General features: G+C 42.6%; 1 protein-coding gene across 1 annotated transcript in view; it reads right to left on the reverse strand.

Annotated features, from left to right (window-relative positions):
- LOC309683434 (protein unc-13 homolog B-like) overlaps window positions 1–24,169 on the reverse strand; it is a gene marked incomplete at its 5' end in the record, with an annotated part of 225,302 nt that overhangs the window by 53,718 nt on the left and 147,415 nt on the right. Inside the window, 8 exons of the mRNA XM_082497718.1 lie at window positions 907–996; window positions 5,155–5,223; window positions 6,186–6,336; window positions 8,701–8,864; window positions 10,731–10,846; window positions 11,768–11,937; window positions 21,381–21,522; window positions 21,834–22,061. Of these exons, the coding sequence (XP_082353844.1) occupies window positions 907–996; window positions 5,155–5,223; window positions 6,186–6,336; window positions 8,701–8,864; window positions 10,731–10,846; window positions 11,768–11,937; window positions 21,381–21,522; window positions 21,834–22,061 (1,130 nt within the window). The remainder of the gene's footprint in view (window positions 1–906; window positions 997–5,154; window positions 5,224–6,185; window positions 6,337–8,700; window positions 8,865–10,730; window positions 10,847–11,767; window positions 11,938–21,380; window positions 21,523–21,833; window positions 22,062–24,169) is intronic.

Genomic DNA, 24,169 nt, shown 5'->3' on the forward strand with positions numbered 1-24,169 from the left:
AACCATGAACAGGTCACTCTCCCAAGGCACAAAACAGCAGTGACAACACTTACGTAACTGCAGGAGCATAAAAGAAATTTTGAAGTGCCGAGGAAGATTCTTCAGAATAAATAAATCATGCGGCTTGATGCATGTATAATCTGAGTGAAGCACGCAGTTCCTGCTAGATTTATACTATTTTGCTATGAAGCCAGCAAGCAATCTTTCCACATATTGAAAGAACGTGCAACAGTCTAGTGGAGCACATTACATCTGATCTGGAAAGTCTTGCTGAAGACCAAACACTTGCACGCCTTTAAATACAATAACTTTCTTTAAGGACATCTTTCTTCACAAGCTTTATTGAATTTTAAAGCACACCAGAATCCATAGGGACATACCAACCGATACGCCTTCTGCCCTTGCAGCAACAGTTCTTTTCATTATTTCATTGTTATGTTCCTTTATGTTACTTTAGTTTAAAGTAACTGCAGGGTTACTTTAAACTAAACAGATAGGCATGCATCACTCTGCTAATAAAACTATAACCCAAGACAATTTTGATATTGTCACTACGTCTAAACTTTTCAGAGTATTTCTGTAAAGCAAACTTTCAATACAGACATATTGTCTGAATGAACCCTTTCAAAGCCTTTTTTTTCAACCCCCCCCCTTTTTTTTTTAAATTATTTTTTGCCATATTTATGACTGAAGAACCCCAGGGAAAAAACAGCTTTCATCTTCAGTATGCAAAATACAGTGAAGTAGAGATAAAATGTGGATGTTTATTACATGGTCAGCAGATGATCTCCATTTTCCTTAAGTTTATAAAGCACGACAACATGAAACAATGGTTTGAAAATGGGAAACCAACTCCTGCGGCAAAAATTGCAGAGGCCCCATTCCCATCCCCACCCATAACACTACCTTCATCCTAAAAAAAGTTATGCTGGTCAGCAAATCCACTGTAGACTTCAGGTCCTGCAGCCGTTCGCGGCTGCTGGCTGGGAAGTTATTCTGTTGACAAAAAAGGGAAATCGTGTTGGAAAGCAGTCAGATCCATGCAAGGCTTCAAGCATGTGCTAAATAAGGAAAGTGTCTTGGAAACACTTCCTGCTTGAGAAGCTTGTACCAGTCAAAACAATGCTCAATAAATAAGGCCTTTTTGCTGCAGGAGCTTATCCATTTGCTTAATTAAATAGTTTCTCATATGAATGTAAAGTTTGTGAATGCCAGGAGACTGACAACCCTCAGCAGTAGGGGATCTCTCCTTGTCTGTAGAAGGATCAGGTAGGGAGCAACAGCCTCACCACCGGCAGCCCTGGCCTCCTGCCTAAGGTTGTTTGGGCATGTCCTTTTCTTTCTGCACTCACCGTTTTGTTTTTGGCTTCTCTTCTGAGACACCAAGAGGTGTGGTATATTAGCAACTCCTCCAGAGAAATAAATTGGACTGTAAAGGTAAAACGACCACTGCTACCTGTAAGAAGTCATCATAACCACTCAGTCCCTTGTAAGGTCCAATCTGCCAAGACAACCATTTATCCTTCGTTCTAATGCATTTATTTTACATACTCTGCCCACCACTCTGCTGTCTGTAGCTGTAGTTTCCTCTTCCACTCTCTGGATTCCACTGAAATAAGAAGTCTCATTGTCGATTCCCGATATGACACATATGTGCGTGCCTATATATGCATGTAAATGCATACAATGAATCATGGAATCACAGGATGGTTTAGGTTGGAAAAGACCTTGAAGATCATCCAGTTCCAACTCCCCTGCCATAGGCAGGGACACCTCCCACTAGACCAGGTTGCCCAAGGCCACATCCAGCCTGGCCTTGAACACCTCCAGACATGGGGCCTCAACAACCTCTCTGGGCAACCTGTTCCAGTGCCTCACCACCCTCAAAGTGAAAAACTTCTTCCTAATGTGTAATCTCAACCTGCCCTCTTCCAGTTTAAAGCCATTCCCTCTCATCCCATCACTACATGCCCGAGTAAAAAGTCCTTCCCCAGCTCTCCTGTAGGCCCTCCTTTAGGTACTGGAAGGCCACAATAAGATCTCCCCAGAGCCTTCTCTTCTCCAGGCTGAACAGCCCCAACTCTCTCAGCCTCTCCTCATAGGAGAAGTGCTCCAACATTCGGATCATCCCTGTGGCCCTCCTCTGGACACGCTCCAGCAGGTCCATGTCCTTCTTATGTTGGGGACTCCAGAGCTGGATGCAGTACTCCAGGTGGGGTCTCACGAGAGTGGAGTAGAGGGGCAGAATCACCTCTTTTGACCTGCTGGCCACACTTCTTCTGATGCAGCCAAGGATACAGTTGGCCTTCTGGGCTGCGATCGCACATTGCTGGCTCATGCTGAGCTTCTCGTCAATCAGCACACCCAGGTCCTTCTGCTCAGGGCTGCTCTCCAGCCATTCCCCGCTGAGCCTGTATTTGTGCTTGGGATTGCCCTGACCCAGATGTAAGACCTCTCACTTGGCCTTGTTGAACTGCATGAAGTTGGCTTGGGCCCACCTCTCCAGCCTGTCCAGGTCCCTTTGAATGGCATCCCTCCCCTCCAGCATGTCTACCTCACTGAACAGCTTGGTATCATCGGCAAACTTGCTGAGGGTGCACTCGACCCCACTGTCCATGTCACTGACAAAGATGTTGAACAGTACAGGCCGCAGTACCGACCCCTGAGGAACGCCACTCGTCACTGCTCTCCACTTGGACATCGAGCTGTTGACCACAACTCTTTGACTGCGACCATCCAGCCAGTTCTTTATCCACTGAGTGGTCCATTTGTTGAATCCATGTCTCTTCAATTTAGAGACCAGGATATCGTGTGGGACAGTGTCAAACGCTTTGCACAAGTCCAAGTAGATGACATCAGTTGGTCTTCCCTTGTCCACTGCCGCTGTAACCCCTTCGTAGAAGGCCACCAAATTTGTCAGGCATGACTTGCCCTTGGTGAAGCCATGCTGGCTGTCACCAATCACCTCCTTGTTTTCTGCGTGCCTCAGCAGAGTTTCCAGGAGGATCTGCTCCATGATCTCGCCAGGCACAGACGTGAGACTGACTGGCCTGTAGTTCCCTGGGTCAGCAAGCTTTGCTTCTTGCAAGAGATTGTTCCCTTTCTGACCTCAGGCACTGTGCCCTTTCCTACATTCCCACTCTTTCTTTCCTGTGTCCTTTAACAGCATTCATGTTCCTCAGCATGTTCTTACTGATGCGATTGGTTTTGCTGCAAGTAAAACAGCAAAAGCAACCTCCACTTGGATAGTCTCCTCATATTTGCATACTCAAAAATTATTAGAGACAAAGGTAAAAAGGGCAAAGGGGAACAAGCTCTCATTTATTACTGAGGACTTGGAGAAAAATATGATGTCTCTTGGCAGCAATTGAGCATTGCTGCAGTTCAGCTAACTACTGCAAGCAATTTAATGCTCTTTACAGTCATTTGTAGATGCTCATTCCTAGAAAACTCTCCTTTTAAAGTTGTCCACACATGGACTCTCTCTGGCACTCAGTGTATTTACCAAAATCAAAGACCCACTTCCATGGGTCAAGACTTAAAAACAAACCACTGGATGAGTGTTGGGGAATGAATGCATCTTCTTGATCAGGAATAATAATCAGGAAAAGGTAACATTATCTGTATTGAAATTCAACCTCCTCTACACTTATGTCAGCTAGCAACCCACCAATAAAAGGAACAACCTGCACGCATACAAAACAAGTGCATTTGCTCACAAAAGACTTTTCAAAATAATTATTCAGAGGGTGACTCGGAGCTACTCTTGAAAGAGCTCCACCTCTTCTCTCTTTCTCCCAGAGTCTGCAACCCTGCCCTGGAAGGAACACACATTGGTTTGACACTTTCTTTTTGACAAATCCAGACTGCTTGTTACTCATTGTTTTAAGTGCTTACAAAAGCTTTGTTAAACTGGGGGAGAGTGGAGGCTTAATCTGGGTAATTTAAGTTGTAAATTGCCATCTCCTCTCTTGAAAGCTGGAAACTAACACCTTTTTCTTCCAGAACTTAACCTGCCCTTCAGGGGTCTTAAAATAATTACTAAGAGCTCCCAAATTGCTTCAGCCATTTCTCTAAACATACTCCCAATTAGATCAACATCTAAATTATTTAAACTACACAAATCCTCCCTGGTCCTTTATATAAGATCTTGTCCAAGGTGTAGTTGCATTAGCCAGCAGAAAGCTTTTATTGAAGACTGCAGCAAACAAAAAAGGCATCACCGTGACAGCTTCCTATTGCCGTGTGTTGATAATTTTCCCTCTACTCCACAAGGTAACAATGATCTCTTCAGACCTTCTCTTATAGTAATGTAGTTTTAGAATAGCTCTTTACACAACATTCCTTTTATCTTCTTTTGCACCTTGCCCCTTTTCCTTTTTGTTCATCTTCCTAATGCACTTAGTCCACTCATGTTTCCCTCCTCTGTATGTTTTACTGTGTTCTAGATAAATGCCCTACCCAGAAGAGGCTCTACTTATAAATAAATAAATAAAATCAATTTTGTCAATGAATTAGTCACTAATTAAAATAATATATCAATGAATTAAAAAAAAAAGCCAAGTCACATGGTAAGACTATGTTGACTCTGGAGTAGCAAAGAAAGAAACTAGAGGGTTTAAGAATCCTGATGGACTGATATCAACATCTGAAACTCATCTCTTCCCAATATGCTGAAGTGAGGGGGATCTCAACCTGAGAGCCCATCTTGCAGATCCACAGAGACAGTGATTTGAGTTTGCCAGACCTAAAATAAGTCACAACACGGCTGCAGGTCTTCTGAAAGATTTCTTACTAGGGGAGAACAAGTCTTTTTTCTCTTTGCAGATGATACCTGAAGTAGCTGATAAGAGTAATTAATTTTAATTAATCCAATTCAACTTGCATTTCTGGGACTCATTTCAGAGATGAGCATAGTTCACAATCCTTAAATTATTTCATATGTCTTGAGGAAGTTATAATGGAAGAAAAAAGCCATGATTTAAGTTCTATCCACGAGGAAAACAAAACGGTGTATTCAAGCAACAAGCTTGTCATGACAATTTCGTAAGACACAAACTACCCAAAAGGTTAGAAACATAAAAGAAATCCAAATGGTGCATTTCCTCTCTGCCCACCGGAATGCCTGAAAGGATTTTGTTTATTCCCACTCACCCTGTACATTGAGAGATCAATCCGAAGTGAATTATGAAGCTGGTCCAAAAGCTTCACAAATCGTTCTTTCTGTGGAGCAGAAAACACCAATAAACATCACATATCATCACTGTCCAATCGATGTTCAGAGTAAGCAGCAGGATATCAGGGAATTAGTGTCAGATCTCAGGAGAGCAGAAAGAAGCAATATGGATGCATTGTATTGTGCAAACTATTTTCTTTCAATTCTTGGATTTACTCTTATACTGTAATTATTTCTGTAGTATGTGTAACATTAGAAGTGTCGAAAAATACTCCATTTCACTCTGAAGCAGAGGCAGAAGAAAAAGCCCTGTGATTTCTAGTCTGCAATTTGCATCAAACTTATATTTAAGAGAAAATATTTATTCAGAGATAAATAAAGGAACAGGCAGAAAAGGGTCCAATTCAGAACAATGACACAGTTCCAAGATCTTATCTATTAGTTCAGTGACAAGTATTACAGGCTCCTCGTGACTATCTTCTTGGGGTCAGGTCTCTCCTCTGGATCCTGGTTTGGCATTGTGAACACCTCATTCAATCTAAATATTCTCAGTATGATGGGAAGCACGAGCCTTTTCCAAATACTTTTCCATCATGCTCAGCTACCCCACACATTACACAAAAAACATTTGAACCATTAGGGGGATAGACTGTTTTTTTGTTCTTAAGGCAATTGCTGTTTTTAAAAACAAAGTTCTGAAACTATCAGATCACATGGTGTATTTTATCAACAGCATCACCACGCAGAGTTTAATATTATTTGCTCATTTCCATACCATCTGTGCTCCATTGCAATTCGAGCATGAAGAGTAAACATCACAATGCATTACAGTGATTAATATCTAAAATGTGTGATGATGACAATAAAAGTGTGCTCTTTGTCTAGTCTAGAAGAACTTCACAGCTTCCAACTCCACACAGATTTAGTATTCCTTAAACAGAGCAAGGCAGAAGCACTGTAGGCAAATTAGAGAAATCCAATTGTAACATCACCAAACACACAAACATACCCCAAAATTGGAGGCTGCAAAGCGGTCCGAAGCAGACACATTTGTGGAGGCAGTTGTGTGCGCATAATAAGCATTGATATTGGCAAGTAAGGTGCTCATCACAGCTGGCACGCCTGGGCACATGTATTTAGAGGAGAGACATGCAAAATGCCTGCAAAAGGACAGTTCTGTAAGTCATTCTGGTCACTTTTGTGTAGCTCAACTTGACTCTATTCTTTTAATAGCCCCCTTACTCTAACTGGCACCACAAAAGTTATTTTTTCTCCTTTTCTGTAAATCTCTATTATCTTACGAGTTTTTTTCGGAAAGATGCCATCTAGACAACAGATATGCTCAAAACAAGAGAAATGCCATCACCACAGTCCTTTGCAGGTCATCAAACAGCTTCTCAACTATTTGTTGACGAAGCTTGTGACTTAGGTGATATCCTGGGTCCTGATGCCAGTTCCTAGAACCAAGCCCGACACAAGGATATCTATAGAATTTGCTGCCACTTGAGGCAGCCACAGGTTCTGAGGTGACATGAGGCAGCAGCAATTGGAAAGCATTCAAGCACTGTGAGATCACAGACTAGTATTTCTCTGCTGCACTGATACGCAATCCCTTCGGGTTAACCCTTCCAGCCTGCAGGAAGCCTGCACACTCATTTCCATTTTGTGCCTAAACCACGACACCCACTTAACTGCTCTCATTAAAGTGCAAGGAACCCTCCCTGCAGGAAATCTCAAAATTATGCCAGAAGCATCCGGATTTGTGAAATGATTAAACAATCAAAGAAAATCTGTTAGACGTAAGGGGAAAAAAGTCAGAGCTTAAGAAGTCTGATATTATGGGACACAGCAAGTAAAGTTCATTCCAACAGACAGAAAAGTTGGAACATTTTTAAGCAGTCCTTTTTAAGCAGAAATACTCACTGAGTTCCCAAACTAAATTTTGGAACTATTTTCCAAATGTAGCTTTCTGCCTAAGGGACTCACCACAGACATTAGCTTCTGTGCTAGTTAACCTACAAATGATTATAACCAAAAAAGCTCCAGTGAGAGAATTTCACAGGAATTCACAAGTCAGTATTTCAGACAAACATGATACTGAAACAGGTTGCCGAGAGAGGTTGTTGAGGCCCCATGTCTGGAGGTGTTCAAGGCCAGGCTGGACATGGCCTTGGGCAACCTGGTCTAGTGGGAGGTGTCCCTGCCTGTGGCAGGGGGGGTGGAACTGGATTATCTTCAAGGACCTTTCCAACCTAAACCAGTCTATGATTCTATGATGCCTGTATGTTCAGTACACCTAAGACATAAAATGGCTTTGTTTAGCTTGAAGAAGAGAAGTCATGAGGAGTGAAGATCTAATCAATGTCTTGACTACTTAGCAGAGAGGGGAGGGTTAGTGAGAATTTTGAGCCAGGCCAAAATCCTTTTAGAGGGAAGACTAAAAGATAAGCAGCAATATGCAGTAGTTACAGCATAGGAAATTCAAAGTAGGATTTTCCAATTTGGATTTCAACCAGGAATTTCTTCCCCAGAGTAACACAGCCTGAGGACAGAAGCCAAGCGAGGTGGTAGATCTCCGCCCCTGAAATTTTCAACAAACTGAAAGAGGTCCTGACCAGCCTAGTCCAACTCCCATGTTAGCCCTGCTATACGCAGGGACTAGACCTCCAGAGGTACTTTCCAATTCTTTTCTACTGTCGCTTAAATCAATAGGCAGAAAAGGTGCTGGCAAGGTGACATAAGTACAGCTCATAACTTATCCAAGCACCCAGACCCCAAAACTTTGAGCTTCTAACTTGAAAAAGTTCACTTTTGCCTGCTATATTTAGTATAATATTTGAAATAAGAAATGAGCTAAGCATAGTTCTACTAGTCTTTAAGAGGAAGAATGGCTAATCTCAAATCCAAGTAAAAGTACAGTGACAAGGAAAATGCTCTTTGAAGATCAAGAGCTGCATCAGCCTAGCTCCAAAGAGGACAAACCAGTGACTCCATTACTCAAGCTTCCTATAAATCCGTTCAGCCAGCACCTGGGAAATTAGTGACTTCAAAGGACTGTATCAATCACCACAACAGACAAACACTTTCACAAAACCTCTTCGCTTCTCACATCATCAGAAATCTTCAGTGGGATCCTTGGACAATACCTTTTTTTAACAGAATAGTGTCCAAATAGAGACTTCGGAGTCTTAAAACAGGAATGGCTCAGGTATCAATAATAAAAAATGGTCAGTCACACTACCAAAGTTGATGTAATTCCTTAGAATTGGTTCTAAAGGTGCTCACACAAACTGTTCAGATAGCTGCTTAATTCCAGCACTTCGACAGACGTTAGTTTCTAGACTTTGAGGAGACCAGTGATTCAGAGACAGGCAGTCTCTTCCTGCTCACACTAAGCCCCATAAGCAGCAGCTGTCACCACCAAGCCTTCCATTACCAACATATTTAATCTTCTAAATATTAACAGTCACATGAATTAGTTACACGGATTATCTGTGCTAACGACCACAGGAAATGCATCTTACGTCATGGCCTGGTATATTGATTCAATGCCGTAACGCATTGCAAATTCATCCACGATCTCTTGAGCTGTCTCATCAAAATACACCTTCCAGGCATCATCTCCTTTGGCATCAGGGATCTTCACCACCCCATTCCCTTGCACATCCGTGAGATGGTGAAAGAGGTTCTGAAACACAAAACAGGAATGAAATTATATGTGAGGCTGCTGAAGCCTTCAAGTGAGTTTCATGAAGAGCTTGGAATGCTGAGAAGGCGGCACAGACACATGTTTCTTTGCTCACATCCCTCTTTCTTTACCCCTGCCCACTATGTATTTTTCTGCTTTTACCTTCTTTTCTTCTTGAGTGCTCCTAGCTGAATTTTTTGCACGCATACCTACAACTTTACCCAGCGACACTGTGAATGATGCAGAGGAGTGTTTCAGTGCAGTGAAATCACAGACTAATTAGTTTCCTGAAACCTACACATTTCTGTCATCAGAATTAAATGCCCTAACATGGACAAACTATTTAAACTAGCTGACGTAACAGCTCTGTGTCAGCTTTGCAATTATTATCATACAGCAGAACGGTCCAAACAGATTTTTTTTTCTGAAAAGGACATCCTTAAGATCACCCCTAACAACTAGACACTTGCATTATTATTCAACATAACCTTTCACTTTATCTAACACTGCAAAGGCTTTCAGCTATCATTGCTGTGCAGAAATTGCACATTCAGTTCCGTGGGTTTCTCAGTAATCCGCAAATTCATGTCACTTACAGATTCATCAGCCTTTCAAGACAGCTGGCTCCCTGCAGTAAGGGATGCAAAAGTCTAACGATCTTATTAGGAGCTAGAGGACTCTGCTTTACACTACTATTTGTCCTGATTAAATTATTCTAGCTGTAAATCATTTTCACTTTATGATACACAAATGAAAAAAGATGTTCCTTAAAAAGAGACATATTTGCAAAAAAGAAGGGCAGCAAGTGCTCATGCACGTTCAGAAGGAAAAAAAATGAAACAGCTTACTAAAGAGAATCCATCATTGAACTAAAAACCAAGAAAAATGTATTGAAGGACAAAATGCAGTCAACTAAAAAAGCCTACTGACGTTTTTCTAAGCTTTGCATCTGCCTGTTCCCTGGCAAGGCCAGAAGACACCACAGGGCTCATCTAGCCCAGCATCTGGATAAATATGTTGTTCTTGTAGCTCAACGTTCCTCTCTGTGATACAGCTGTCCTTCTTTTCCAATCTGAATTTGCTTAAATCTCACTGGACCTCATGATATTCTTGTATGTCAGGTGAAAGGGGCTCTGACTACTCTTCCATATTCAGGCACTTGGAGACTGACCCTGCCACCTGCCTTCTTTTTGATAGGTAGACTGGGCATCATGCATCTCTCCGAGACAGGGTTTTCCCTTTAGTCATTCTCACAAGTCATCTTTGGATTCCTCCCAACTTCTGCAGCACTGGCTGCCCAGCTTAGTTCACCCTGAGACAGGTCAGTACCCAGTAACCACAGCTTATCTTCTGTTCCCCAACAGTTTTTCATAGCTACACACCAGTGCAGCAGCACAGAAGAATTTATAACACCAATATCTGCATCACTTAACAACCAGAGTCAAAGCTGTCCCCAGATCTGAATTTACTCATCAAGCATTTTAGTATGCCTGCTCTAAAGACTGACATAGGTATAGTACATGCTGAAAACATCACTCAAGGAAATTCAGATGTTTCTCCACATTAAATCCAGGGGGATACTCTGAGTTGGATCGATGCATGACCTCTGCCTGACAGCAGCACAACTGTGACAGTGGGACAGACTGAGCCAGTCAGTCCTTAGCGTGGGGAAAACAGACTAAAGCCTTCTTTGCTTTCCTGACAAACACAGGTGTAATGATTCAGTGTGTTTCCAGGCCTGCAGAGTAGGGAAAAGAAAACTCACCTAGGGCAAGGAGGAACACTTCAAGGAAATAAAGGTAAGAGAATTACTTCTCCAAGAGAGAGAAGGGACATGGTGATGACTGAGTTGAACACAATTCTTACCTCGTGAAGGCAAGTGTACTGAATATGATATGGAGCCACTTTCTCCTCGCCTTTGATCTCCACACTGATTTGCAGGCGAATAGCCCCCGACACCGCAGACTTATCTGTTCGCTTCTCTAGAAGGAAAAATCATCAGCAATTACATGCATTTTTTTATGTTCAGAGCAGAGACATCTTGAGGTGAAAACATTGGAAAAAAAAATTGCTGGAAGCTCAGGCTGACCTTGTGATCAGAGTCACCATGGAGAAAACTTTCTGACTTTTTTCTTTCAAAACACTGAATACTAAGTAGACATCAGCAAAACAACTGCCATGATACTCCCTCAATGACACATCTAGCTAGAGCTATGTACGTTTCTAGACGTAAGCTAGCCTTTCTGACAGCAAATGTGCTATAGGGTCTTGGATTCGTTCAGCTGAACTAGAACCACCAAAGACAGATCCCTTTTCTGAGAACAGAGCTGACATATGCGGAATTTGCTCCTGATGTCAACATAGTCTGGAGCTCCTGGGAATTGATGGTCATGCCAAACAAGAAGATTTTGGACCTCCTACAATTATTGCCATGCCTGTCAATTCAGCATCATCTGGTTACTTGCCAGTACTTTCTACAACATTACATTGTGGTCGCTTGGAAAGGTCTCAACAACTTCCCAGCCTAGTGCAGTGCACTTGCAGGACTGCTAAAAAGCCTGTGTTGGCACGAAAAAGGGTACAGGACAGGAAACATGTCTCCACACAGGTGGAATCCAACCCTGCTCCAAGCATTTAACTATTGTACTTTCCAATGACTGACAGTTCCCTGTTTTCCAACCCATCACCCTTCTGACACGTTATAGTCCTCCTTTTCATTTTAACTTTCATCAAAGCCTCACAATTGCTCCACAATATCATCACATGCTCCTTGAAATCACATGGGGTTTTATGTTGGGTTCTTTTTTTTCTTTCCTTTCTTGCAAATTGCCCAGATGCACACAAGTGCTCTCAAATGGTCCCAAACTAACATGTGACGTTTTCAATCCCAAAGACCTGCTCACCAAGGTTGTACCACACATCCATTTCTCCACTCAGAGTACGGACTTCAATGATTGTCTGCCCCAGGAAATCATCTGACTCGCGTTTCAGTCTCTGCTTGACACGAGACTTGATGTCATCATCTTCATCCCACACTCGCACCTTGATTCGGTCAGAGGAATTATGGCACTCACTGCAAATGAGACAAATGTAATGCTGAAGAACACATAATGCAGCCAACATTTACATGCTACATGCTTCACATTACTCTTGACCCACCTGTCCAACAGCATAGGAAGGCATAAACAAAATGCAAAAAACTGTTTATTTATTTAGAAGTGGAGCGTCTGATAGGAACTACGCAAATTTTTGGTGCATGCTAAATGCTCCTGTGACATGGTAGATACTGATACTGCACTTCAGACGCATGCTAAAGGAGTGTCCTGCCCTGACCGCAGCCACCAACTTCAGACTTGCTAAGTGGTTGCGACTCTCAGCAGCAGCTCTCTGAACTTGGGAATTCTCTTCACTGTTGTTGCTTTTGCTGTGAAGCCCACGATAGCCTGGTGATAGCTAGGCTGGTAAACTCAGCATATACACCCCAAAAATGCCGATCAGCATTTCACTGGTTTCTGATAGCTCTTCCCCACCAGTGATCTGTTCAGCTGTAGACATTAAAGGGTCTTGTGTTTATGCACGTGCAGTATCTAGGACAGCACGGTCAAGGCCTATGACATACAACTTTCATGCTGTTTTCTAATGAAAGATAAATAGCTCAGGTGGAGGTAGCTACCTTACTTCAAGACAGTCACAAAGCAGTAGTGTATTAATGTACAATACATTACAATCAGATGATACAAACACTGCCTGTGTGTGGGAGGAAAGGGTGGGATACAGCAGTTACAAAGTTGGTATTTAATGACTGGAATTGATTCTTCCTATTATTCACAGCTCAGACTGATACTTTGTGCCCCAGCAGATCATTAAAGACATTTCCACAAAAAAAAAAAAAAAAAAAAGCAGTTTACTGTTTGCTGAATCAGCACCCTGCATGCAGAATTTGCAGCCTCCCTCATTTTTTTGGTGTTCAGATACCTTTTCTAGAAACAAACAGGCTCCTGGATATCAGGAGTGGGTAGAAGAACCTTATTATAAGAGCTCTGCTCATTTACAGGGCATGCAATACAATAAAGCAATTTGAATGCTCATATGAGACCATGACAAGGGTGATTACTCACCATAACCACTACAAATGTCTGCCCTCAAGGAAACAAAACCTATGAAAACAGGCAACTTCTGCTGAAGGCCTGTTTTCCAGCCTTTTTAACATTAACATGCTGCATCTGTTGCTAAGCAACAGGGAGAAGGAAGAAGTGGGTCAGAAGAGATCTGCTAAGCCCGGTCAATAAGATGTGGCGGTGACTGGTATTTGCATGCTCTCTACCAAGAAATCATTTGGGCTCCTATTGCCACCACTGTGATTCAGGACTGTTTAGCAGATGTCCATGCAGCTTCTACTGATTTTTCCAGTAAAGAGGAATAGCTGAGAATTATACAGAGAAAGTTAGAGGCAATTCCATGCAGTCCTGATCATGGGCAAAGAGCATCGCTGCTCCCTGCCTTTGCTGTGCAATCAAAGCTGTATTTAGAGCTCAGAAACAAAAGGTTCAATGTTTCTCTCCTGCCTTTATTCTCCCCTTCCTCCGCCTCTACTTCAAGGATGTCTTCCCTTAACAAAACCATGCAGAGTAAGTGTTCACAAGCAGGGAATGCTTGGACTGCACCTCTTTGTAGGTCTCAATTTTTCCTGAGTGCATTGCCATATCTACCAGCAACACAGCATAAGCATGTAAAAGAAATCCTCTGTTCCTGACACGGTGCACTACTGTACGTCCTGGCAGTACGGTACAGGATCAGTGTTGAGAAGTGCATGGGTGCCTAAAAAGATTGGCACACAGTGCCATTTACAAAGCACCAGCAAGTTAGCTCCTGACTTCTTCAGACATCACCTTCTAGCACGTTAATTCTTTGTTGGAACAACTTTGATCCTATTTCTTTGCTACCAACAGTCAGAAACTTGCTGTTTCCTTCAGGAAAACATTCACCATTTAGACCTGAATCTACCTTAGGCAGTCCCACAGGCATCATCTCATGCTCCTGGAGTGGCTGGCTCTCATCCTTTACTCAGCTACAGCAGCAATACTCACTGCTAATGCTACAGGAAACTTCCCAGTAGCATTTACCGAGCTACTGAAGCTTCTATTTCACCATACCTTTCTCTGTTGTTTTTAAGAGACTGCTCAATTCGTATTCCTTATGCTGCTCCCTCGCCAGAGAGTGAGTCTTATCACTCATTCATGGCAGCTGAAAGCCTTAGGCTGGTGGCTTACCTGTAAAACATCACCATCTAAGTCTGTAGGAACCTCAGTCCTTGCTTTCAGTGCAGCAAGACAGTTGTGTCAACACCTGCTCACCTTTCAGAGAGCACCCCAAAATAGAACCATGAATACTGGGGGACTTAGAAAGCCTGTTATCAGTCAATAAGCCCAACTAATGTGAAGTAGCTTCCAATTTGTGACAGCATCACAACTCCATAAGACTGTGGCTAACAAGCTCTGCTGCTAGAAACTTTCCCCTTCATTAATAAAGCAGCTGGCACATTTCTGTAGATGCCTGCCCCACTTCCTGCTACATTTTTTGTGAAGTTTGATTTCACTGTGTGCACACATACATCAGTCCAGTCTCCCACAGCTAAGCTCCAACAGCTTTCCCAAGAGGATGCAGAGAGAAGAAACGCTCTGTGACCCCATTGAAAGGAAGAAACTACCAAATGCTTTCAGGCCCATTTCAGAGAGCAAGAGACTGGACATCAGGTTCCCTTTGTACATGGCTCAGAAATTGTTTCTTTCTTCTATATCCGTATTGAGCTGATGTTTGCAGTGGTGCCATTTTTATAAAGAACTTACTTTTACACTTCAAGCTACAAAATAAAGTAACATTTTCAAGAAACAGCACACCAAACCTTTAAGAAAAATTAAAATCAAATAAACAATGATTTTTTTTCCGTGAAGTTTTTCTTCCTGAAGCCAGTGGCTGCAGGAGCAGTGGAAGCAGCTGAGCTTGGTTCTGCTGACTTGCTCTCTATACCACTCTCCACCTCCATCTCTTTTGCCATGTCCCCTTTTGGCCCTACCCAACTCCGAACCACCAGTTCCCCACACACGTCCCCTGCACTGTCAATACTCTGGCCTCTTCCCATGCCCAGCTAGCAACTGGGCTGAGGGGAAGCACGCGAGCACACGAAGCTGTAGTTAATTCTGATCTGCACACACAGTGGCATGCCCACACACATGCTAATTGGTATATTGGTGGCTAAACAGAACAGGCAACTGCTGAATTTACACTACAGTGCTTCCCACAATAAAGTTAGTAATTTGTATCCTCCTAAACTAGCTTCAACTTCCACAAAAAAAATTGTAGAAAGTGATTCTTAGTTCCAAGACATCTGCCTGTCTCTAAAGGTTGGCCAAAATTGGTGCAGATAATGCCAAGGGTCTAGGACAGAGTAGTGCACGTGTCTTGTCTCTTTCAAAAGCGGAAAGAAAAAGGAGAAGTGTCCAAAAATGACCAGAATACCACTTTTGAGCCAATGATTCATAGTTTGAAACAAAAAACCCAATGACATTTGTGCTGAATTTGCTAACCATTTGCTGTTTGTGCTAAGAACATTTGCAGGACTGTTACTTAACCTTCACACTGCAGGAACACTAAAGTCAAAGCCACAAACCTTGTGAAGCTGTGGCAACACTGACAGTTTGCAAAAGTTCTGCCACAAGAGGTACAAAGGTATAACTACAAAACCATGTGTCCAGCAGTTCACAAAATGATCTCTACACAAAGTTTGTAAGTTTAAAGCATGGAGAGTGTCAAATTGAAAACCTATAACCTTCTGACACCATTAGCTCACATTGGTGAACCAACACTCATGAAGACCAATGGTCTGTTAGATAACCACAAGGGTTTTTTACAGTCCATTTGTGTCACATCTCCATCAACGTTTCTTCCCAATCAACCTCTCATCTCAAGAAGGTGTTATCAACACATTAACCCTGTGGGACAGACCAAGCCCTCAGTTTCACTTCACTAAAGGTGCAGTGAGACCTAGACTGTGCACCTCTAAAATGCACTGTGCAGATTAGAGAGGTGGGACACCAACATGATCTTATCACTCCACATGCCCACTTCACATAAACGCGTTTCCTTAAATTATGTTTTCTCCTGTTTTCTCCCTGTTGAACAGGAGAATCCCAAGGCCCCAAATGCAGTCAGGACTCCACTGCACTTGGCAGCTCCCAGAGAGGAAGACAGTCCCTGCCTTGTAGAGCTGATTGGCTAATAAAGGCAAAAAGCAACAAGTAGACATAGCAAGTACAAATAACGGAAGTAAGGGAGCAGAGGCAGCAACAATATTTTGCAGATTTAAAAGTAGGTCAGTCAAGTGCAGAATTAAATAGTTTTGTTGTGTTTTGATACTAAAAAATAATTTATGGTTCAAAGAGTCTAGTGAATATCTATATGGCCATATTCTGTGAGCGGTTTCTCTTGTGCATCACGGCAGATGTAGCTCTCAAGAAGGGCCTGTAAAGTTTCACAGTCCAGTGCACGGCACATTTCATGCAATGGTAGAGAAAGTGCAGACCTGCTTGCAGAAGTAATGGATAACAGTACAGCAGGTGGGAAAATGCACAGGAGAGAACAGATCAGCAAGACTTTAGGACCTGCGATCATTTTAGGAAGAAAGTTTTGCTTCTGAGGAGCAAGGCTTCAAAAAAAACACAAAGCTATTATCTGGAAAGTCAGAGAGGGAGGAGTAGTTGTAGCAAATCAGTATGAGAAATCCCAGTAAAGAGTTATAACAACATACACAGAGGGAACAGAAAAAATGTCTATGGGAAATGGTCTGGCTGAAAAAGCTGGAGGATTTAGATGTGGATCAAATGAAGTGTTTTGACATGGCAGAATCCAAGTTGCAGCTCTGTTGTGGCCAACCTCAATGGGAATGGAAGTCAATAAACTTCTCAGGACAGGTTATTTTTTAAACAATGCCAAGTCTCCTCTATTAAGGAGATAAAAAGAAGGACAGTGGAGAAGACACCAAAGGCAAAATCAGAGTGGTAAGAGAATGAAGCTAAAATCCTTAGCAGCTTAGAAGTTAAGCATGACAGCACAATAGTATGCCCTGAGATTCAGCTGTTGCTGTCTAAGAACAAAGAAATTAATTTTCCGTTCTTACTAGCATGAAGCTCTTCTCTTAGGGGAACAAGTACAATCATTTTGCTGTTACTCAATGCTACAACACCGACTGAAAAATTAATGGTGTGGCCCTCCTAACTATAAAGAGCAGATAAGGTGATTCTGAGCGTTACCATCCTTAGCTATATTAACTCAGCTTTCCAACAGGCACTTGCCGCAAGGCATCAACTCTACATTCAAATTTAAATTTCACATTTGTGACTTAACAGGGAAACAAGCAGGATTTTATCAGAGTGCCAGTTTCAGTATCTGCAGTACCTGGAGAATAAAGAAAGCAAGACAAACTGAATGGTCCCTGCCATGCAGTGCAGGCAGGCTGAGGGAGCGGGTTATAGTGATATTTATAAACACAGTGGTCTCAGAAGGTGAAGTCTAAAAATCAGCTCTGGAACAGTCACATACAACCACAGAGACAACTGAAAGATGCTGAGGTTGATAACAGGCTCAGCAGCTGAAAGGAAAATTGAGGAACCAAATAGAACCTTTTGGGTGACAACCGAGTGGTTAGCTATGCAATAGCACCATTCCCTACAGATTAAGAGGAATGTACATCATGTGGGGCTCTGCATGTCCTAGTAAAATACTGATTATCTGCTAGCAGAAGGCACCGCATTTATTTTAACTCAGTTACTCTTCTGCAGCGAGAGAGAATAAACAGGCCTCTTGCAAACTCTTCAGTGTCAATGTAATCTGTTCCAGGCAATGATTTCACACCCACCATTCAAAGCTTCAAACACAGTTGTATTCAGACAATACAACTAAGGGCATATTACTGTAAAATGAATGAGTCATTCTGTGCCTAGGCCAAGAAAAACAGCAATGTCCTGTTTGAATCCAGTAACTTCTACTGCTCAGTCATTAAAGACAGGGGCGCTTCCTGAATAAACGATACAGACTAGCAGCCCTCCCACTGAGCCCAGGGCTCTCCCTTTATAACAGAAACTCTTGTCCTGTTGGTCAAGTTTATTCTCCTAAACACTATCTGCCATTGTAACCCATTCAAATAGATGCTCAGCTTCAGCCTTTACAAAAAAAGGTTCGAGCAAGCGTGTATTTTCTACTGACAGTCTAAAACACGTTTAAATGGGGAATTAATATCTTGTTCTAATTGCACCGAATAGCGCAAAAATATCTTCTCTTTAGTATTACTGGGTTGCTTCCTAAGGAAATGAAAGTTACACAGACTTGTTATGAAAGCTTCTATGTTCCAAGAAGTTTTGTGAAAAAAATTACAGCTAGATGGAGAACAGAAACCCATACCAGCTGCCATCCCTGGAAAGTCTGCAGCCACCTGGCTCTCATGTACCAACTGATCTAGATAACTCAGATTCAAAGGAAGGTTGGACACATACTGTCTTCCATCCAGCCAGAGTTAAGGGCAAGGGAATAAAGCTGAGGCCACAGAGGAGAAATCTACAGGGCAAAGGAAGGAGGCTACCGATGAGCCTGCTCATCATAGCTATAGCAAATGGATCTGGGATTATCTGGAATTATTGCAGAAGGGGAATGGGATGTAAAGCAAGAGAAGCAGGCGTCCATGTTCACAGAACATTTCTGTATTGCAGCAATGGCTGGTGTCCCCCATCAGGCTTCTTCCTGCCAAGCACCATAAATATGAAAAGCCTTTGCATCAAGCCTGCAAAATTTTGAACTGAGCAGAAAGATCAACCCCTCATACTTTCACAGATCTTCAGACTCCAATGAAAGATAGAAAAATTTCTCTACAACAGCACTAACTTCCTAAAGCTAAAGATGTAAATATACAAAGAGAGAATTTTCAGAAAGAAATAGGACCTGCAATCACGTGCTCAGACAACACGAATATGCTCCAAGAACTGGTCATTAATCTAAGCAGATGCCTATAGGGACATAGGGTAGTAGTGACCTAAATAGCACTTATAATAGAAACCTGAAGTGTTTTGGAGATTGTCTTCTCTAAAACATGGTTCTAAATCTGGACATCCAAATTGGGTCAAGCCTACCACAATACTTTTTTTCTGGAAACACACAGAAAAGGAACAAAGTGATATTTAAGGAGAGGTATTTAAGTTAATATACTTTTCCATCCATCACCGCAAATAAACACAGAAAGACTATATGAAATAGGTTACTGCAGCCTTAAAAATTTTAAAACTTGTTTAAGCTGCTTTTAATACACTTTACTGCGTCTGTAGAAAGAATCGTATCACTCAGCTGTACATAGTCCGCCTCAATTAATGTCATGGATTACAATAACAATGCTGCAATTATAATGACTGATGCACACCGATTTTGGGCTCTGTATCCAACTTTTGAAATGACACTGGAATTGTGATCGTTTAAAAAACACTGGGCACCTAATGAACACCAGCTACAAACATGTCTGTCCAACAAGCCAAACAGAAAAGGAATAGCAATTGCTAATCCACACATTAGTTACTAACCTGATCTCTCTCTACTTGCATATCTTGCGCCTGTTGAAGTGTTTAAGCATTTTGAACACCACACTTCTCATATGTCTACTGCAAGGTAGGTATGCAATAACTACCAGCACACCTTTCTCCCACTGTAACAAATTAACTTCATTCTAAGAAACAAACACGCCCCAATCCTTTAAATTTGACTCTCTCTTGATTGCCCTGACAATGTCTTCTAAAAAGCATTGGTATGTAATGCGTATTTTTGGCCTGCATATGTTGACTTAAATTTCCATTTGATTATGGGATAGAAAATTCAGAAATTATAAGATTTCTAAGCTGAAAAAAGATCTATAAATGCAAAAAAGGAAGATGGGCATGTAAAAGACCAGTGCTGCATACACTTTAAATGATCCTCTCCTCATCCAGCATAAGGTAAGCTTTGACTTCTACTAATGAAATGACACATTGATGCCAGTATTGAATCCTCCCCTGCCATTGATCTGGACACTGTGCTCACTTCCTTCATCTCCCCTTGCTATTCCAAGGCAATTAAAACAATCACCTAGACATAGGTAAGATAGAAAGTAGCATCAACTCTAATGCCCAACAGCATATTATCTGCTGAATCACAGCCATGGTGATAAAATTCAAACAGTGCACCGTTAAAATTGTGACATTTATCACGTTGTGCTATCTATCTTTAAACACAGTTGTTGAAGCTCCTAAAATTAGAAGGGAACACACTGCAAATACCATGGTAACTACTTGGCATGGTAAATCAAGGTCCTTAAGGCTCCCACACAGACTTACTGCTATTGTGACTAGAGTTAACCAAATGGCACCTAAGCATACTTACTACTTACCAAGCAGTAATGTTACCTTGGATTAAACTAAGAATAAAGCCAAGGGTTTACTCACTCAAAATAGCACCAAGATTTTTCTGACGTTAATGAGTAGCTCAAAACTACTTTAAAAATAATTTTGTTTGTACTGTGCATTGTAAAAACAAAGCTGGGCTGATATAAGCCTGATTTAAAAAAAAAAAAAAAAAAAAAATTGAATTTTCAGAGAGAGCTACCCCCAAGCATTTAAGGAAAAAACAGGAAAGAAAAAAAAAGAAAGGGAGAGAAGGTACAAGGGAAAAGCTTACACATTAAAGGAAATAAAGCTGTTTGAGGTTGAATGAGATCATCCAGAATCTTCAGAAAACGCTTGCTGGATTTCATGTCTCCATTTTGTTTTATAACATGTTCAATGATAAATTGAGGGTACTGTTTACTTATTCAATAAAAGCAGGATGGAATAATACATTCTTCAGCCTTCTGAGAGTAGTTGATATCTAAAGAATTGTGCCTCCAGCCTTTGCTTTCAATTCAGACATGGATACATTGCTCTTCTTGAAAGCAGATAATCCCTCATATTATTGTTACATTGATTTTCTGGAACTAAAAGGGGAGACTGGTAGTGTCACAGACAAGTGACAGACAAGTAACTACCTTTAATCTTTGTTGGTCAAACACCAGTAGCAAGTCACAGGAAGTTTGCTTAGTCTTTTATATAAACTTTACTATTTTATATTACAAAGAATTTTGAAAGTACGTCTATTAGCCAGGAACAAAAGTCACCGAGTTAAAGATTTTCTTGTCTCTTTAGCTTTCTCTAGAAACATCAATATAAAAGTGTTCACAGAGCAGACAATTTATGTACACACAAGCAAGACAGATGAAATGGACAGGTGTGCGCTACATACATTGTTAAAGACATCAAACCTCCAGACACACACACACACCACTGAGTGGAAATGAAACCATCACACACTACAGGTGGTGTGGGAATGCATAATGACAGAGAAGACATAGCTGTTGAAGCACAGATCATTACAAACAGGCAAAAGGGGGCTGAGAGCCTTGGTAAGAGCACTTACAAGTAAAACTTCTCTTCCCAAACAGGGTTCAGATTCCCAAAAATTGTTTTTGTCCTCTTCTTTGTTTTACCCACTTGAACAGTTACATATGGATCGCTGGACCCCGTCTTGTCTTTGGCCTGCAGACCCTGAGCACACACCACTGGAAGGAAAAGAGAACGGTTACCACCACCATGCAATAAGACAATGTGTCTGCACACCATGTGAAGCACTAGCTCAGAATGGCCAGAGAAACAGGAATAGCACTCATGACAGCTTTTCTGGGGAGCCTCAGTTCGTGGTGCACCATAGTGCCTGTTGTAGGAGTATTTCTACCTGCTACCTCTACACTGAGCAGAAAGAGACACAGGACAGAGAAGCCCTTCTTCTCCATTCTCTCTAGCTTCACACCAATTGTCTTACCTTAGGCTCCTCTCAAGAGAGGCCAAGAGAACCCATGCCTCCCTCACTCACCCGTGATTGTGATCTTTGCTGACCATTTTGAGGTGCCATCAAGCACGCTCTGCTTCACTGTCTTCATCTGCTGAGCATGTGTCAATTTGCTCTCACAGAACACATCTCTGATCAAGTCAAAGATCTCTGGCTTGTTCCGCTCCCGGATTTTCATGCGATCTTTCATGGCCATGATGAAATTCTGAGTTCGGTCTTCAGCTCCATGCTTTGAGCTCTTCTCCGCTGCTCCTGTGCACCAGAAAGTACATAATGCTTGTCAGAAACATAGAATCATAGAATCATAGGGTTGGAAGGGACCTCTGGAGATCATCTAGTCCAACCCCCCTGCCAGAGCAGGGACACCTTAGAGCAGGTTACACAGGAACGCGTCCAGGCGGGTTTTGAATGTCTCCAGAGATGGAGGCTTCACCACCTCTCTGGGCAGCCTGTTCCAGTGCTCTACCACCCTCAAGGTAAAGAAGTTCCTCCTCATGTTTAGGTGGAACTTCCTATACTCAAGTTTGTGCCCGTTACCTCTTGTCCTGTCACTGGGCACCACCGAAAAGAGCCTGGCCCCATCATCCTGGCACCCACCCTTTAAGTATTTATAAGCGTGGATCAGGTCCCCCCTCAACCATCTTTTTTCCAGACTAAAGAGACCCAATTCCCTCAGTCTTTCTTCATAAGAGAGGTGTTCCAGTCCCCTAATCATCTTGGTAGCCCTATGCTGCACCCTCTCCAGCAGTTCCTCGTCCTTCTTGAGCTGGGGAGCCCAGAACTGGACACAGTACTCCAGGTGCAGCCTCACCAAGGCAGAGTAGAGGGGGAGGATGACCTCCCTTGACCTGCTGGCCACACTCTTCTTGATGCACCCCAGGATGCCACTGACCTTCTTGGCCACCAGGGCACATTGCTGGCTCATGGTCATCCTGTTGTCCACCAGGACTCCCAGGTCTCTTTCTACAGAGCTGCTCTCCAGCAGGTCAGCCCCCAACCTGTACTGCTGCATGGCGTTATTCCTCCCCAGGTGCAGCACCCTACACTTGCTCTTATTGAATTTCATAAGATTCCTCTCCACCCAACTCTCCAGCCTGTCCAGGTCTCTCTGTATGGCGGCACAGACTTCTGGTGTGTCGGCCACCCCTCCCAGCTTTGTATCATCAGCAAACTTGCTGAGGGTGCACTCTATCCCCTCATCCAAGTCATTGATGAATATATTGAACAGGACTGAACCCAGTACTGACCCCTGGGGAACACCACTCGTCACTGACCTCCAACTAGACTCTGCGCCCCTAACCACAACCCTCTGAGCTCTGTCTTGCAACCAGTTTTCTATCCACCTTACTGTTCATTCATCTAACCCACTCTTCCTAAGCTTCCCTATGAGGATGCTGTGGGAGACCGTGTCGAACACCTTGCTGAAGTCAATCTAGACCACATCTACCGGTCTTCCCTCATCTATCCATCCAGTCACACCATCATAGAAGGCTATCAGATTAGTCAGGCATGATTTCCCCTTGGTGAATCCATGCTGAGTACTTCTGATAGCCTTCTCTTCCTCCACGTGCCTTGAGATGACGCCCAGAACAAGCTGTTCCATCATCTTTCCAGGGATGGAGGTGAGGCTGACCAGCCTGTAGTTCCCCGGGTCCTCCTTCTTGCCCTTTTTGAAGACCGGAGTGACATTGGCTTTCCTCCAGTCCTCAGACAGGAGGAAACAGACAAATACAAAGTCATGTTTCACTGAATCTGGACAGCAGGTCAAAGCCATGAGTTACCCTCAACATGATGGCTCTTGCTAGACACCGCTGCCCCCCATTTCAACATACACACAAGAGAATCTGGACCACTCAGAGCTGGGAGGGGATAATGGGAGTGCTGAGACTCCTCTATAAGGTGGGACCAGGTTGCTCTCCCGACAACAGCTTGAGTTCAATACCCCTGCAAGCTGAGACCCAGAAATGAGGTTCTTACTTGTAACAGCATTTATCATCATGCCCCCTCCTCTTATCACCTTGCTTTGAATAAATAAATCCCTGGTTGGGCAAGTGCTAAGAGGACACAGGACCTCCATTACAAATAGTATCTATAAGCTTGTCTCAGTGCTGCACCTCTGCGCCACGGTGTCATGGTTTAACCCCAGCTGGCAGCTAGGACCATGCAGCCACTCATGCAGTTCTCCCTCTTTCCCCCTAGAAGGGCAGAGAGAAGAGGGAGAATAGGAGGGGAAAGGAAAGGCAAGGGGAAAAAAAAATCCTCATGGGTTGAGATAAAGGAAGTTTAATAGAACATCATAATAATAATAACAGTAATAATAATAATGGAATGTACAAGATAAAGTAATACAATACAAGCCA

This window comes from Vanellus vanellus (genome assembly GCF_965231255.1).
Source record: "Vanellus vanellus genome assembly, chromosome: Z".
Taxonomy (NCBI): Eukaryota; Metazoa; Chordata; class Aves; order Charadriiformes; family Charadriidae; genus Vanellus; species Vanellus vanellus.